Raw genomic sequence first — 18510 nt, 5'->3', positions numbered from 1 at the left:
GTTACCACTAGATGGCGACAAAAACTTAAAAAATTCAAGGTGTTTTGCGTGGGTTATTTGTCTAGAAAAACGTGCCGCAATGCCCGCTGGGATTGACGTGCGGTGGTGGACATCTTTGAGAAGCCGCACGGATTGGGTGGCTTTCGCACGGATGCGTGTTGTGGAGGTTGATGGAAAAAAAAGCATCCCAAATGCTCTGAATGCACTCGCGTGGACACAGCATCTCCAGCTCCGACTCGGGGAGCCGCTTTTCGACGCTCGAGAAGAAGAAGACCGTCTGTCCCAGGTGAGAACGAGGGAGAAACGAGCGATCACATCACGCTGCTTGTTGTCGGAAACACTGCTAAACCAGACCATTTTTAGACAAGTGACAGAAATTGCGCGTGTGTTTCCGATTTGCGTGCTTGGGCGGAGCATTCGGCCGTGTTCGTTTTGATACGTTTGATCTCGCGTTGTGTGCGCGCATAGCGTCGGTGGTACGATGTTGTGAATGCGGCGCCGCATTGGACGCGACGCCAGCCAAGCCCCCAACTTCGGGATGGTGAGGTCCCCTACACCGAAATGTGACTGTGGGGGCGGGGGACTGCGATGTAATCCAAGCCGTCCCTTCGACGAGATGCCAGACCTCGACTGGTTGGGAGGAGATTACACTGGGCTCCTCCTAGGCGAGTCTTGATGAGAGGGCATCGTTTGTTTGAGCCCCAGCCGGGTTCAATGTCTACTCCGTTTCTTGCCTTTTTATTTTTTTTTTTGTTTTTGATAACGGCATGTTGTTTATACGTGGGAAAAGCGTGGCCCGAACCTCACTCTAGTAAAATTGGGCGAGGCCGTTTTTTTTTTGCTTGTATAAGTTCGACGCTGAGCACCGCGAAGAACACACTGTTGCATTTGTTGCGTGGAGTTTTGACTTGGTGACAGAGCTTGATTTCGGTGGACTGATGGCGCAGTCAACACCGGATAACTCGATCACCAATCGCGGTATTCCCATCCATCGTCATATGCACGAATGCTGAACCTAACAATAACAACGCTTCGTTGTTATTATTTATTTTCAGGAAGGTACACATTTATCCCGAAACGTCATCTGACATTATCGACACACCGTTCTGGGCGCTTTTGTCAACTCATTGCGTGCCGTTTTCGTTTCGCATCGCATCGTCGTTTTGGAAGTCAAATGTGTTTACACGTCTGAAAAAGTTGTTTCGTTATTTAACCGGGCGCCCTCACTTCGAACACATTATCTGTGCACCGTTGTTAATAGTTAACAATGCGGAGCACTCGCGGGAGAGTAATAGTAATAATCGTTAGGTTTTTACGTCCGAAAATCACTATGTGATTATGAGAGATGCCGTTAGTAGAGGCCTCCGGAAATTTCGATCACCTAGGGCTCATTAACGTGCGCCTAAATCTAAGCACACGGGCCTCTAGCGTTTCGCCTCAATCGAGATGCGGCCGCCGCGGCCGAGATTCGATCCCGCGACCTGCGGTTTAGCAGTCAAGTACACTCGCAGGAGTCTTAGCAGTCTATACACGACAACCGTGCGTACTTTTAATAAACGTCACAGTGGTTGCGATGTTTAGGTTAAAGAACCCCGGGTGGCGATCAAACCAACGCCTCCTATGTCAAAGAGCCTCAAACATGATGCGGATTCCCCCACCACGGCGTTCATATTTAATGATGTTGTTTCGCTACGTAAAACCCCAGAACCTGACTGTGGAAACACCTTGTTTGCGAGGGAACCCGGGGGGGGGGGGGGGGGGGGGGGGTCAACCGGGAACCTCCTTATCTTCAGGCTTAAAGGATGCGTCCGTTGAAGACAGTGATAATAAAGATCTTTTTATCGCAGAGATAACGCAAACGCGCGTTGCCGCACCGTGGCCTCTTTTCGCGGCTCGTGTCTTCGCGGCATTCTCTCAAGCAGCAGGTGCAGCATATTCTGGGATATGTGGGGCGCTCGGCAGTTTCTTTGTCGCTGCTCGCTTTTAGTTTTTTTGTATTTTTTTTTTTTTTGCCGGCATCGTCCGGCCCCCTCTGCCCGCGCGATGGTTCCGTTGCGATCTTGTCTGCCGCATCGGAGTTGTCACGGCTGTCGTCTACTCCACTGCACAACGCTTTGCGACCCACAACGACAAAAGCTCGCGCCGGCTTCCGCCGTGGGTCGTCTGCCGGAGTCGTCTACAAGACGTCTGCGGGTCGACCTGCGTAAGACGTGCCAGATAGATTGCGTCAACCGGTCTTTCTTTTGCGTGCTTCATTCAAGCCCACCGTTGCACACATGTAACCGGGTTGTAGCTACAGTAGTATGCGCAGAAATGCTGGGACGTGAGCAAATGTAAAATAAACTTACGAACGTCTGTCTGCTGTTGGGGCTAGTTATATACAGTCGTGGGCAATATGAAGGGGAACACTGAATTCGTGAATAAACAAGTATTACCCGTAAGATAACGATACGAATGTGACCTATTGAATTGCAAGAGGTGCGTTTACACTAGAGCATTTAGTGTTATGAACACTTTTGCGCTTGCCAACTGCGGTTAGCCGATATGACTCTCTGAAAGTGAATTGTGTTCCCGTTCATATTGTTCATGACCGTACATGCCAACACTGCGATGTAAGGCTTGGCGAGTTGGGTAAGGTTCATATTTATAATTTAAAGCAGCGCAAAAGACGGAAGCGCAAGACAATGAGGACCACAGGACACGGCGCTGAACTAACAACTGTCAAATTTACTGCCAATCTGCCAGTTGTTAGTTCAGCGCCTTGTACTGTGGTCTTCATTGTCTTGTTCTTCCGTAGTTCGCCCTGGTCTGAATATGTCCACAGTGAGATTTGCGCAATTGTTTGCTTTACATACTGTTCGTATGTGTCTCTTCTTTTTCTTTAGTCCCGTCTTCGCGCCGTTAAGTACCATGCATTGTTCGTGTGCTTGCTGATTCTGGTCGTTCTTTGCGTCGCAAAACCCTTTTACGAAAGAGACAAGCGTGAATCACTGTTCTGGTGTTTGTGTAATTAGATTTAGGTGCGCGTTTGAGGACTCGAGGTTGTCAGAATAAACCCCGAGACACCCCCCTCCCTCCCTTTCCCCCTCTGCTCCGTGGGTCGTCGTCACGCCGTGGTTTTGGCACGTAAAACCACAGAAATGAAACAAAAACTTTCACATTAGCACACAAAAAAAAAACAATAATAAAACGGGTTGGGGGAACAATACAGGCAACTAATTATTGGAGCGAATGCCATTGTGTCGAAAGCTCTTTTCATCTGCGTGCGTCAAGTGAACGTTGATTTGACTAAACTGAAATTTATTTATTTTTGTTTATATATGGTACTTCATGGATACGAAGCAACGGTATTTCTTCGTGTGTTCGTTTCTGTTCGCGCTGCTATCGCCTCGCGATGCAAACTAGCCCAGTTTGTCACCTTACTTAGCAGTCCAAACTACGTAGAGTAGAAAGGAAAGAAAGAGAGAGAGAAAAAAAAGATACTTTTAGTTGCAAGAAAATACACTATGAATGTATACAAACATAATGCAATGTTAAGGACAACGCCGCTCATCTACGTAAACACTAAAAATTAGGATCATCTAGCTGAACCCGTTCTGTATAACTGGGATGCAGGTGCATTGCGTGACAAATTAAACATCTCTATTCCCCCGTGCTTCCTTCTAGAAGACGGGAAAAAAAAATCCTGCAGTGTTCGTTGCATTGTTTTCTAATGTGCTGCCATTTGTCAGCTGTTCACGTAATCCGTGACGTCAGCGCGAGAAGGGATTTATATATGTGGCTGAGTCGAGACGGAGAATGGGGATAGAAAAAAAAAAAAAAACGCTAATAAAATATGCTTGGTTCTGTCAAGGCATTTTTTTGCAGTGTATCTTTTATTTTGCATGCAGTATTCAGTGCGCGCTTGCCTGACCACTGTACGGTGCCTGTGCTTAGCGTACTTGCAATGCTGAAATTTGACTTTCTTTTAAGTTTATGTCACGAAGTATGAAAGAAATACGTTGACACACCTACGTTTCTTAGTATATACAGCTATTACAGTGACATGATATACAAAGGCCAAATGCGCTTTCGTTAAATCGAGGTATACGTTTAGCTTTGTTCATCGCTTGGAGGTGTTGTCTCTGTCAGTGTGCGCCAGAGAATCGAAGGCCGTTCGTTACATCTAACACTTCGCGAAATCGGGCTTCGGTGCATCGATGTTCCCTTCGAAATCTACCACGGTGCTCAGTTTCCGGCGCGGAACTTGATAGGGCAGGTTCGTTAATTTGAACTGCAATGGGATGGGCCCTGCAAGGTGCGTCTCTATAACCATACGTAATTGTGGTGCTTTTTTGGCGAGTTGTTGTATTTCACACCATGCTGCAATGTCTTGTAATACTTTATCCTCTTTTTTTTCTCTCTCTCTCTCTGGTTCTTTGACCACGCAAAAATGATAAGAAACAAAAAAAAACAGTTAACGCTATTCTAGGAATACGTTACCGGTCAGGCTTGATTCTATACACCAATTTCACAAGGAGGCTGCCATTTTTAAAGCGGATGGATGGATGGATGCTATGAGCGTCCCCTTTAAAACGGGGCGGTGACATGTCTGCCACCAGGCTCGAAGAAAAAAAAAAAAAAAAAAGCTTCCTTGTTTCATGTTGGCCTAATACCTTATCTACATTGATTAAATCTATGTTATTATACCAAAAAATATAAATTCACGGTCCATCTCTCTGCCTCTTAAGGCAAAATGACCTTATTTTTCCCCCATTATTTATTTTTGTTCTTTATCTCTACTTTTCTGCCACCAATACTCTAACCGTCTCTTACTTATTTCTATCGCGGACGTGTTCTCCACCGCCGCAGCGCCGTCTATCGTCTGCGACGTTTCGCCGCCCTTCCGGTGTGTGGGGTTCCGCAGCGGTGTATGCAGCGTATGCGCTCGGTTCACAAGGTATTGCTGTTCTTCGCGGTACACGGGCAAAACAGGGCAACACTTTTCGAGTGTAAAGGCGCTGATAAATAATCACTAAGCTGTCAGCTTCAAAATGGCTGAAACAGCAAGCAGCGGCGGCCCACGAGACGTTCCCGCAGCAGCGCCGACGATGAGAATAACGCCAATGCAGTTCTTAAGCAGCATGTGTAAATTGGTAATTGCTTTGTATGTTTTGTTATAGCTGGCCGGGTGAGGTTCTTGGAATAATCGCTATAAAAGAGCGTTAACATTTAGGACAACTGTCAAAGTATAATCGGAGAAACGTAAATGGAGACGAGCGAATACGTAGGCCATTGTCCGGCTGCGCGCTAGGTGCGCGCATTAGTGTTTAAGATGGCTCCCGGGTTTCCGTGCCGTGATTATTCAAGTTCAACATAACTCTAATCCCTAACAGACCATTCTGGTTCCGCTTGGCACGTTGCAATACAATGTTCACGGAACGACAGGAGCACAAACACCGATGCCTGTGTTTATTCGTGTCGCCGTCGTAGCTTGTGGCCTCTGATCCTTGCACAGGATAAGGAACAGAAGTACGACGTGTGAGCTCAGAATTCGGCGTAGAAACAACACCGATGATAAAATAAAAATAAGCCTGTTGCACATCTGGAAGCGTGGCATGGCATAAGTTCGTTTCGGCGCGAGCCGCCGCCACTAGCGATACGCCGAAAGGGCGCTCGTTTTTGGTAACATTATTGTCAATTTGTTTTCTGGCGAGTATTTCAGAAGCATTACGACGAGCGCACGTGTCCGGGTAACGACCTGGCTTTAGCAAACGTGGGCCGATTATTCACGACACCCAGGCTGCCGCGCGAAAAAAAAAAAGTGCAGTTGTCATAACGCTACCCCAGTTATCGTCACAAAATTGACAAGTCGAGAAAGAAAGTGCTCTCGACGAAACGTTAGAAACGCGTACCTACGCCAAAGAACACATGTCATGCGGGCCTTTCTGTCATGTAGATTGAAAAGTGCTCATTCAATAATCTCGAGATTGCACGCACTAAGATGGAACATTTTCTAGCCGCAGGCATTGTAAATCATGTGCTGTAGCATAGAAATCAGAGAGGTTCATGAGAACAACTCTTGGTCAAACATTTTGTGCATTAATCGTCAGCCTTGACATTGGTTCTCTTTGGTGCAGATGATAAAGTGTACCAGCACCCAAGCACAATCACAAGCTGGTGTGGTGACTTGGAGAAATGACCATAAGTGCCGACACCACATATAATAATATACTATTTGTCGGAGAAGAAGGCATGCGACCTGAGAAAAGCGAAGTCATTTAAAAACATTGTGCACTTCGCATGCCTTGGCTGCCAGTCTTTCAGGCTTCCGTAGCTGTTGCCGCAGCCAAACACAGCGCAGTGGTAGCTTGTCGACCTGTTCTCGTCCTACATTTCGATTTGCGGCAGTAGAATTGTTTCAGAGCGTCGAAAAATGGAAACATGCTGACCTCTCACGCACCACGCAGTGCAAAATTCGGGAATCCGCACACACCAGCGGCAGCGGTCGGCCGACGTGGAGAGAGAGAAAGCGGTGAAAATACACCGGTTTGAGGCTACGCTCCTCCTCTCCGTGAAAACGGTCTATAGTTTTCAATTAGAGATCTCTAGACTTTTTTACAAAATGGCAAGTTGGGCTAGTTGGTGCATATCCATTTTCTAAAGAAAAACAGCGCAGAAAAAAAAGCGTGGACGAGAAAGAGAGGGAAGGCACACAGCGCTGTGTATCATCCCTCTCTCTCTCTTTTTACGTTTTTTCGCGCACCGTTTTTTTTTTTTTTTCAGAAAATGAATCTCTAGACTTGTGACCGACACACGCTCGCTCGCTCGCTCACTCACTCACTCACTCACTCACTCACTCACTCACTCACTCACTCACTCACTCACTCACTCACTCACTCACTCACTACATATATGCATGCGAAGTCCAGCCCTTTGTTTGCATTTGTTACATTAGTGAACTTCTACCTTAGGGAACTCATTAGTTCGTTCGTTGGTTCCTACCTTTGTTCCTTCGTTGATTCATTCGTCCGTTCGTTCATTTCGTCTTTAAGTTCATTCGTTCCTTCCTACGTGCGTTCTTACGCATTCGCTTGTAGACGCCAGACTGGCGGCGGCCAGCCGCTCGCCATGCCGGCCGCGCGAACGAACCCACGCGCCACGTCAGCGACGTCCACTGTGTGTGTGCCGTCCTTCATTGTTCGACGGCGAACTCTTTTTCGACGATCGTCGTCGGCGGGGTCGTCGCGCCGCTGGCCAGTGGCCTGGCCTTGGCGAGAGCCACGCAGTGGTCATTTGCGCAGGCGGCCAAGTGCGGCCACTGGCCCTATCTATTATAGTTCTATCCGCTCTTCTTTCTTTCTTTCTTTCTTTCTTTCTTTCTTTCTTTCTTTCTTTCTTTCTTTCTTTCTTTCTTTCTTTTGTTTTCGCGTAGACGACGCTGCACCCATTGTCTCGTACGAGGAGCAGCGGCGGCGAGTCGCCCGATGCCTGCCTGCCCCGCGCAGTTGCGTCGTCGATAATGCGAGTCGCGAGTTCGTTTCTGGAAAGGGAGGCAGGGTCGACGTCGTCTTGGCCGCGCTCTCGACCTCTCGACAGGTCGCACGACGCGACCTCGCGACTCTGTATATACTGATAGACCCCGTCTAAATAAGTACATCGTGCTCTGGTGCTGAGCGTCGGTGCTTTCGCGTGGCTCGTCGTGACGTATTGGCTTTGCTGCAGAAATTACCGCACGGAACTGTGCTAAAGGTGGGACATGGTAATGAAGATTGGTCTATAAATATACACTGATCTGTGTCTAATCTTAGAAGCAGGGCTTGCGACGTATCGCGAAACGAGCAGGTGGGCTTTGCACGCCATCTAGCGGAGTGAGTGCACAATAGTATTAGCCACGTCTTTTTTTTTTGCAAGGCGAAAGCTGTAGATGCCTCATTAAAACGCGGAAATTGACCTCGGCGTCAACACGAGGGGTGTAAAAAAAATCATCACGTGATGACGTCACAGATCGCCAAAATTTGGGACGTCATCATGACGTAACGTTACATGCCGTCACATGATGATGTCATCACATGACATATCGTCGCTTGGTCAAAGGTGGGCCGATCACGGAGGCAGTGCAAAACCAGATGAGGTGCAGAAAGCTTGCAATGCCTCCGATCCTAGAGGCAATGCAAAACCACGTTAGGTGCAGAAATATTTCGAACGGAGGGATGCAGGGGAGGATCAGTACATCGACTGAGAAAAAAAAAATGTATTTCGCCTTCGAGTCGTCTTAGGTGTCTGCATAAGGGACCCTGTGAGTTTTTTGTTTTTTTAATGATTTTGGCATATTAGCCAGATCAGTGGCTGTGCTATCATGCTGTTCGCATTGACAACGACAATGACGCTGATCAGCTTCAGCTGCACAGGCTTGCACTGACGTCACTGCAACCGTTATTTCGGAGTACCAACCTGTAAGGCAAAAAGTTTGTTAATATGTTATTAGTACATCGCATGCAGTTTCTTTCGTTACATTCCTGCACACAGGCCAAAAAACGAACGAACAAACAAAAAAAAGACATTCCAGCGGCGTCGTTATCACATTGAAGCAGGATAATCGTCGCGCGATTATGCTGCCTTGACGTCATCAAAGCCACCAATATTGGAGTACCAGTACGTTAAGATCCTGCGACCGTGACGTCACGTGCTGGCTATCAGTATTTTTTTTTTTTTACAGCAGAGCTGTTATAGTCGAGGTTTGTCGTGTGTCGTAGATCGAAAATTATCATCACCATGAGCCGGCACGCGCTCGATCGCGTCACCACGATCTGAAGGCGAGCGTCGTAACCACTCGGCTATCCAGGCACGCTAGCCTATCAGAGCATAGCATAGCCTTGTATAGTAAATATAGCAAGGGAGGTGGGAAAGGGAAGTAAGGGTGAGGGGGAGGGGAGAGCGAGTATAGAGAGAGAAAGAGAAAAAGATAGAAGGCGAGAGAGAGAAGGAAGGAGATAGAAAGAGAAAGCGAAAATAGAAGGAAAGAGAGAGAAAAATATAGACAGAGAAAGAAATAGAGATAGGAAGAAACAAACACAAAAAAGATAAAAAATAGAGAGAGCAAGCGTAGCCATGTATACTATAGCATAACAAGGGGTGGGAAAAAAAGAAAGAGGGGAGAGGGTAAAAGCCTAGCCAAGCCAAGCCAGGGCCAGCTGGGTGCCCACCAGCTCTGCTGTGACCCAGCTTTGCGCGACTTAGTGCAAGCTGGGCGAATTTTTTTTGTTGCGCTTGCTATTGCGTTGTTCTTGCCCTCTCTCTTTTTTCCTTTTTCTTTTTTTCTTTTTCTCTTCTTCAGAATGTTAGCACCACGTAGTCGAAAGACCATGTGGATAACTGGAACGTACGCACGCAGGGCCTCAAATTTCCGGCTGGCGTTTGATCGTTGACTGTCTATATAGGAATAAAAGCTTGCGCACTTTCTGCATAGCGCGTGTTTTTTAGGGCGTAGCTAGGCCACTTTCGTGCGGAAACGAGCGACTCGCGGCTAAATTAGTGCCCGGCGCGCGCAGAATGACTTGCGGAAATAGGACTCGGAAAGTGTGCTGCCGCGCGCGGTACGCTGCAGTTTATAAGATGCAGCTTGGCTCGACCCCCAACTTTATTGACATCTCTGAAACACGAAACTATGCACCGGCGGCATGATGGGACATTAAAACAGAAACGTTAGAGAAACACTGAACACGAATAAAAAATATAATTGGTATATTAACCTTGTACAAAGTTTGTGCAAGCTTTCCTGAGGAAAACTGTTGTATAGCGTGCGAAGCGTATATGGTCAAGTAAGATAGATGAATACTTTTACTACTACTACTACTACTACTACTACTACTACTACTACTACTACTACTACTACTACTACTACTACTACTACTACTAATAATAATAATAATAATAATAATAATAATAATAGCAGCCTGGATTTTACGTGCCAAAACCACGATATGATTGTGAGGGACGCCGTAGTAGAGGGCTCCGAAATTTCGACCAGCAGGGCTTCCGTAACGTGCACCTAAATCTATGTACACCGGCCTCTAGCATTTCAGCTCCGTCGAAATGCTGTCGCCGCTGCCGGGAGTCGAACCCGCGCCCTCGAGCGCAGCAGAGGTAGCGGTACAGTATAGTAGACATGTATTATTTCATTGCATTGCTCTAACTGCGGATAGTTAACAGTTGGGCAACATTAGCGACTGCTGGCATTGTGTCGAACTGGCCCAGTATTGTTCCGAGTCGTACGCAGCACGTCAGGATATTTTTTTCCCAATCCGACAAGCTCGGTCATTAACACATATTGCTTCATTAACATTTTAATTAGTAATTCTCGCGAAAAATCTTCAGTGTAGAAGTTGTAGTGCATCTGTTCCGGAACCTCTTAATATTTCGTCCATGCTAAAAGAACTGCCGATACTATAAGCTGGGCAATTAACGAAGATCGTTTAATTAATCTTCAAAATAGTAACCCTAGCGAAAAATATTGAATGGAAAAGTTGTAACGTCTGTTCAGCAACGTCGGATTCTTTCATATATGCTATGATAACTGCCCTGTTTTAATTTTTTTTCCCCAGCTTTTTTAAGAGTGCGCGAAATTAAAAAGTATACTTTGTACAGGTTAGCTAAAACACCCTGTATGGCGGCATGGACAATACTTTGTTTTATTTCGAAGCCATCCGTGAAGGTGACGTCGCCGTACTCCGTGTCGCTTTGAGAGGACGTTTCGGCCTTCCACGAACACTTCAGGAAAGGGACCGGCTTTCTTTATTAAAGGGCCGTGCGTGTGCCTCCTCGTCGAGGCGCGCTTTCTTTCGCCGGAGTGTGTGGAGTACACGTGGTAATAAACCTGTTTCTCGTTGTGCCCCGCGCGCGTCGTCAGGCATGAGTGGTTGCATTCATCGGAGCGGTTCCCTCCTCCTCGGCTTGTCTTGGCTCTTTACACGGCTACGCCGTGGCTGGAATGTCGTTACAAATGTCGTTTACGGGACGCCGCCGAAGCCGCGCAAGCGCGTCTCTCCTCCCTGGCCTGGGGTGTGATTGATCGATTGATTGCTTTTCTAGTAGTTGTCGGGGCTTTAACGTCCCAGAACCACGATATGACTATGAGGGACGCCGTAGCGCGGGAGGACTCTGGAAATTTCGACCAATAGGGGGGCCCCTTGCATTTCGCCTCCGTGGAAATGCGGCCGCCGCGGGCCGGGATTCGATCCCGCGACCTTCGGGTGAGCAGTCTAGTACCACTCTGGCTCTATCAGTTTAGTGACGCTGGCAAATGAGTGATAACCGCGAAGCGGTACGGCGCGAGTTACTGAACCCCCGAGTGACACGGGACAACCACTGACACTGGCAAAATTGCGATGCTTGCGCAACCTCAGGCAGAACCCTCGGTTTCATTCAAATTTTTCAGCGATGGTATGACGTCACACGGTGACGTTTCAGCGCAGATAACCCGACCTTCCCGCGTGTGGTGACGACCGGAAGTTCCGTCGCTGCGCTCGTCGGTATATGGAGACACAATTCAGTATGGAGTTTCAGATGAGAACACCGGTAAATCCCAGTAGCCTCCGCTCATATACGTTTGTTGACAACTGATGGTCTGTTAAAACAATTGATTGCTACCCTTGTGTCATGTGTGGGCATTTGAAATGCGCTAAACGATACGGGTTAGTTATCTGTCGTTATTCTTCGGTGAACCACCATAGGTACAGGTGTGAACGGAGTAGTAAATCTCGCAGGGTCTGTCACGCTCTCGGCTAAGACGACTGGAAGGCGATGTATTGTTCCTGCCCCCCCCCCCCCCCCCCCCCCCCCCCTCCGAAAGCTTTCGGCACCTAACGTGGTTTTGCACTGCCTCCGTGATCGGCCCACCGTTGACCATGCTGCGACGTAATGTGATGACGTCATCAAGTGACGTCCCTGTGACTTCACAATGACGTCACAAATTTTGGGGATCTGTGAAATCATGATGACGTCATCACGTGACGATGATTTCTAGCATCACTCGTGTTGACGCCGGTCAATTTTCGCGTTTGATGATGAATCTAAGGCTTTCGACTTAATTGTAATTGCTGAGGTTTTTACGTGCCAAAATTCCACGATATGATTGTGAGGCACGCCTACATCTAAGTACATGGGTGTTCTTTGTCCCCATCGAAATGTGGCCGCCGTGGCAGGGCGTCGAACCCGCGCCATCAAGCTGTGTGAACGGGGCGCAGCGAAAGCACACCCAGTGATTCAAGTAATGGTTTTCTAGTCTCACATCTGTTTTGAAAACGACGCTTACGAGGTCAACGAAACAGGCAATTGCTGCCTGTGCCCGTATACCTGCATCCATGACTGTATCCACGGTTGCTTAATTAATAACGGCTTGCTTTGATAAAAAGAAAAAAAAAACATCGGTGTACGTGTGTTTGCTTTATCGAAGTATGGAAACTGCATGAAAGCTTCGCTACACATTGTTGTGTCCTGTGCAATCGATATAACGAATGTCTTCGTACATCGAATTGAGCGTGACGCAGCGGCTGAGCGCGCACTGTCGTAAAGTGACGTGGCGCCGGATAGACCGGGTTGGCTTCACTCACAAAGCATTGTTTTTTTTTTTCCTTTCTTTCACATTTTCTTTCCTTCGCTCCTCGCCTTCTGTACTGTTCATTGCGACACTTTCGCCTCCTCCGCTAGGGCCGTTTTTTCTTCTTTCTTTCTTTCTTTCTTTCTTTCTTTCTTTCTTTCTTTCTTTCTTTCTTTTCGTAATGCTACGGGGAATTTGTAGGCCGGGCCAGATCCCATCTCAGCTGGGGGTCACCATGTGGTCGCTGTCGCGGCACTCTCGCTACGTTTTCTTTCGCGACTGGCTTCCCGCTGCGTCGTTACTCGGAAGTGTTACAGTGTGGAGGAGACGGCAGGGAGTGTCGTCTTTTGAGCCGCATTCTCCACGGCTGCTGAAGGATTCCACGCCAACGTTAGAGCGATGACTCGGTCGCGCGCCACACACACACACACACACACACACACACACACACACACACACACACACACACACACACACACACACACACACACACACACACACACACACACACACACACACACACACACACACACACACACACACACACACACACACACACACACACACACACACATACATACATACATACATACATACATACATACATACATACATACATATATACTCCACTTCGCCGAGCAGAGTTTTAATGCTTGCACCAGCTGTACTCTGTAGTGGGACTTGCCCAACCCCCAAACCCGCCTGTGGAGTATTCGACGACGGAGCACAAGTTATCGATAGCTTAAGCAGCTTCGCTAAAGACATGGTGCTCTTTGGCCAACCCTGGCCCTCGCGCCATACAAATCCACTAATCATCGTCAAACTGCTTCGCTGTTTTAAGTAGACGGCTCCTAGCCTGGCTTACTTCGCGTTGAAGCGCGTGACAGAACGAAAGCCGCTTATTCTTTGGTGTGACCGGATTGCCTTATGTCAGCGTTTTGTAGAGTTACGCGAGATCGGATCCAAAGGGCGTTAGCTGATAGCAGGCCCGTAGCCAGGGATTTTTTTCGGAGTGGGGGGGGGGGGGGGGCACTTGTAGAAAACATTGACTTTTGAGAAAAACACCTATTTTTATTATTTATTTTTGTTAAATACACCTATTTTACCAACATTTCGGTGCCCCCCCATGGCTACGGTCCATCCCAATTTGTTGCTGTTGCATTCATTGTTTCGCCCTTGCTGCAAAACTGTCACTTTTTTTTTTTTTTCGTCGTCCTAAGTCACATTGTATCATTCGTCACGTCATATCCACGGAGGTCGCTCGATAGCATGTTAATCCTTAAAACAATCACGCTACTGAATGGGCTCGTGAGATTCGTACGTAAAAGAAATGACCGATTTTAATCGTCATACGATCTGTGTATGAGTTTTCAAGCTATTGTAAAAAAAGTATGAGCGGTAAAACAGCGGGCAGAGAAAGGAAACTGCTGGACCGACGCTGAATGTAATTTCCTTTCCTGCTCTTTTCCGCTCATACTTCTATAATGTTGCACCAACTGCAGCCCAGCACACCATACCATCTTGAACCTCGTGCTAGACACCGTTTTGTCAGGAATGTCTCGCTTTCAGAAATTTAGGAGAAAATCCTCGTTTGCGTGACTCGTGAACGAATAACGTGATTGACTCCTCGCCATTTACGTCCATGAAGCGAGTTTAGTCACCGGACTTGGACATCCGCGTGATCATGGGATACCATGTTCCATTTTGTTGCGGTTTGTTGGAAGAAAAAAAAGAAAGATTTGCCTGGAAGTTAATTTTGTTCACTTTATTTTATTGAGGTTATCTTGTAATACTCCAGTCACATGGAAAGACTTCGCTTTCTTTCTTTCTTTCTTTCTTTCTTTCTTTCTTTCTTTCTTTCTTTCTTTCTTTCTTTCTTTCTTTCTTTCTTTCTTTCTTTCTTTCTTTCTTTCTTTCTTTCTTTCTTTCTTTCTTTCACGATTGCGATTACTGGACAAGAGACACCGTTTAGCTCGTGTCAAGGCTAATATTGTTGGCAAAGTCCGCTTTTTACGGTTCCGCGAAAAGCGAGAAGAAAAAAGCCTCGCTCATTCGCCGCCGGGGTCTTGCCGAGAGAGTTCACACAGAGGGGAGTTAAAAGAGAGTCGTGACGCGAAAGCGGGAAGCGATGGCTCATCTCCAATCTCCGCTCATCAAAGGACGCCCCAGGGCTACTACGGCGGGGACGTCGTCGTCAAAACCCCCGGCGATGCACAGCGCGCCGCTGCACTACAGTGGCTAGAATACTAGAAGTGTGATCACCGCCAAGCGGCTGCAATGGGAGGTAGTGAAGCCGCCTTACGATGTTTCCGCTAGGTGGCGCGCGCTGTCGTATACACGTCAGGCTCTCAGGCTGAACACGTTGTTCAACGCTGCAACTCGCCGGTCAAACGTGATTCTTTTGCATGTTTACGCTGTTCTTTCGTGCTGCATTGCTGGTCGGACAGCCTTGTCATGTTTACGTTATGTCTTTTGCGGGGTGTGTGCCACGAGCAGACGTCAGAGCCACTGTTTTGTGCCCAGATGCTCAACTGGGTAGAAATCGTGCAAGCAGAACCATTCATTGCTTGGAGTCCCGAAAGACGACCATTTGTTCCAGCAGTGGCAGCGTAATATACCAAGAGCAGACAAGCCTTTGGAAAAGAATGCTGTCGTTCCAATCGCCAAGATCCAATCGAAAAGCTATTCGGCATAATTCGTCAGTTATCCGGGTGCAATATTGATCATATCCCACATCGACCCAGTTCCTTACTGCCGTGAATTCCCTTAGCTTTTACAATTTGGTAAAAGCAGCAGGCACGGGCAACTGTGCAGGTGACATACTTACGTCATTAGTTGGAACTGATGAAGTGGCCATCCATGTCTACAATTTACTGGACACTGGAAACCTGGACGAAAGTTCAAGTCTACTACAGGCATCGACTCTCCTTTCTGACCATGTGTATCCTGTGCAAGTCAGTGACGGAAGACTGGTGTACTATTTGGCCGGCTATGTGGCACGGAGGAAAGTTATGGCAACGAAATGCCGGGACTGTTTTGAACAGCTGCTCACATCCCTCGAGAACGCAGATAAGGATCTTGCGTCATTCGCAGCATTCTGTGATGTTGGAGGGCTTTTGTACCTGTCACCGGAACTATTTTCATTTGTGGAGGCACTGGAGGACACATTCACATTGTGGTTCAGTTATAATAAGCTCCAAAGGGACACTATAGTTGAACTTCCTAACTCAATGCAGACCGTACCATCCGTAGGGTGCGACTTGCACAAGCAAGATCTGACGAGCACCATATAATCAAGTTTTTTGTTCTCACACGGCTTCACTTCTTCACGAAACCTCTAAACAAACAGAAAAGTTCTGCAAGAGGAAGATGCTAGCTTTCTTCCCTACTTTGATGCCTCCCACTTTAAATAAAACGTGTGAGAAGAGTGAAATGCTCTCCGATTTTCTGTGCAGTTGTTAACTGAAATATATTTTCAGTGTGAATACGCAAGAATAATTAAATCCTTAAGAACTATCTGTATAACAATATGAAGAAAATTAATATCGATGTCATAGTAGCATTTTTTCGTGCTTCTTGAGGTTGCGTATAACCTTGTGAAATGGCAATCCCCTCAAAATGTTAATCGGTTACATTTCTCAGCATCAAGGAATGATCACAAGCAGCGGCAAGTTTAGCTGGCCGCGATGTTTGCGAACGATGTAAAGCTTCACTTATGATACTGTGCGTACGGTCATACCATACGGTGATAATGTTTGATAATATCTGCCGCGAATTTCATTTATTTATGAGACACTTACGCCCAGCAATATAGTATAGTAAATTTACGGCGCAAACAAAACCATATCCGCCACAAATCAGCCTTGACATGGCAGCTTCGCTGCAGCGAGCCGAGCGAGCGACGTGTAAGCTACAACCAGCGCCACCTAGACAGCGCCGGTCGAGGCATCGGTGGAGAGCGTCAGCGCAGGCGGCGCGGTCTTCACACTTCCCTATTCTAGCCACTGTAGCTGCACGCCGTCGTTGATTTTGACAACTGCACGACGCTGGAGACAGAAAAAGGGAGAGAGATATAGAGGGGAGTGGTCGAACGACGCGGCTGCTTACTTGAGAGAAGCGGTTGTTCGAAAGCTATATTTCAAATCATCGCCTGCAGACCAAATGGGGATACGGTAATGACTTGGCAGATTTCATCGAAGAAAACGGCACGGTTAATATCGGGGCCACACGGGCACTTTTGGTCGCGATTAGGGCCGATCCGAATTAAGCTCGATCCGGATGAGTTGCTGCTACACGGTCACTTTTAATCGCGATCAGACCCTATCGGGATCAAGGCGATCGCGATCTGCGCAGCGCGATCTGGCTCTGAGATCGCGATTTGACTGACGTCTGTGCCAAACTCGATCCGGATTAGAGTTTGGACCGCGCAGCAGCGGCGATTGTTAATGGCGATGAAGAAATCAGATCCGGATCGGCACTAATCGCGATCAAGAGTGCCTGTGTGACACCGGCATAAAACACGAACGAAAACATTTTCTTCTACATTATCATGTTAAATTGTGTCCTGTGTGTTCAACGCATCATTAATGTCCTGATGGCACTGTTCAAAGTTTGTATGACAATTTTTTAAAATTTTATTAATTGTCCTGTCCTCTTACTCCTTGTGTTGCTGTGAGAAAGTCGTGTGTAGTTTTTCCTATCCCTTCAAGAGCTAAAGAGTTGCCGGCGCCTTATTTGTGCGCCTAAATTTCCTCACAGCATTTCAATAAGAAAAAAAAAGGGGGGGGGGGGAAGTGGTGGAGTATTATAGTGCTAAGTCGAAATCCCGCGTAAAAGACGTAAATATCTAAATTTACCGGCTGAACTTATTCTTTACATGCATACTCCTATATAGTATAAGCTTTGCGCTAGTAAAGTGCAAATTTGATCACGCCACTAAATAATAATAATAATACCTGGGGTTTAACGTCCCAAAACCACGATATGATTATGAGAGACAAAGTGAGGTATTGGGCTAGTTGGCTTTTCATGATTATAAAAACTCCGCTACAGTTACTGCGAAATACGAAGTTAGAGGGGAGACACGGGGGAAGACACAGCGTCCACTTCGTTTCGTGTCTCCCCCCTAACTTCGTATTTCGCAGTAACTATATAGCGCAGTTTTTATAATCATTGTGAGAGACGCCGTAGTGGAGGGCTCCGGAAATTTCGACCACCTGGGGGTCTTTAACGTGCACCTAAATCTATAGGTACTCGGGCCTCAAATATTTTCGCCTCCATCGAAAATGCAGCCGCCGCGGCCGGGATTCGATACCGCGACCTTCGGGTCAGCAGTCGAGCGCCATCACCCAGTGATGGAAGTGCTGCTCCAGTTGCTCCAGACTGCTCCAAAAGAGAAATGCTGCTCCATGCTGCTCCATGCTGCTCCAAAGTGTAATATGTGTTAGCAGCTGCTCCGAACCTGCTTCGAAATGGCACTGGTAAACTGAAAGCAATGAACTTTAGCCGTGTGACCATCCAGCGAGCCTAAAAAAATAACAACAAGCTGTATACTATCACCCTAATATGCTAGTATGCAGCTTGCATACTAGCTGCCTAGTAGCATATTGACAATGCCACAAGTACTGGCACTATATACGTATATCTGCAGACTATTTGGTGAAATGTATGTGAGATTTGTTCGACAGCATACTGATTACTAACTTCTGCTGTGACGACTTTGATGTGTGACTGATTACATTTACCACTTTATCAGCTTTGACATCATTTGTGCCGCAAGAACTGGCATTTTAAAGTGTATAGCTCATTTAGCTGTTTTTTTTTAAATTATCAGTGCTGGCAATTTTGGTGAAATATGAAAATAACATAATGTTTTGATCTCGTACCGATTATAAACGGCTGCTTTGGCGATAGTTACATGCGATTGTGGCTAC

General features: G+C 47.0%; 1 protein-coding gene across 1 annotated transcript in view; it reads left to right on the top strand.

The window, feature by feature from the left end:
* Positions 1–92: 92 nt before the first annotated feature.
* The window catches only part of LOC119407146 (focal adhesion kinase 1-like), an 89569-nt gene continuing 71151 nt past the window's right edge, over positions 93–18510 (top strand). The window contains 1 exon segment of the mRNA XM_037674009.2: positions 93–286. Within this exon segment, the coding sequence (XP_037529937.2) occupies positions 201–286 (86 nt within the window). The 5' untranslated portion in view covers positions 93–200.

Source organism: Rhipicephalus sanguineus, chromosome 10, assembly GCF_013339695.2.
Source record: "Rhipicephalus sanguineus isolate Rsan-2018 chromosome 10, BIME_Rsan_1.4, whole genome shotgun sequence".
Lineage (NCBI taxonomy): Eukaryota > Metazoa > Arthropoda > Arachnida > Ixodida > Ixodidae > Rhipicephalus > Rhipicephalus sanguineus.
This window is presented reverse-complemented; position numbering and strand designations above follow the sequence as displayed.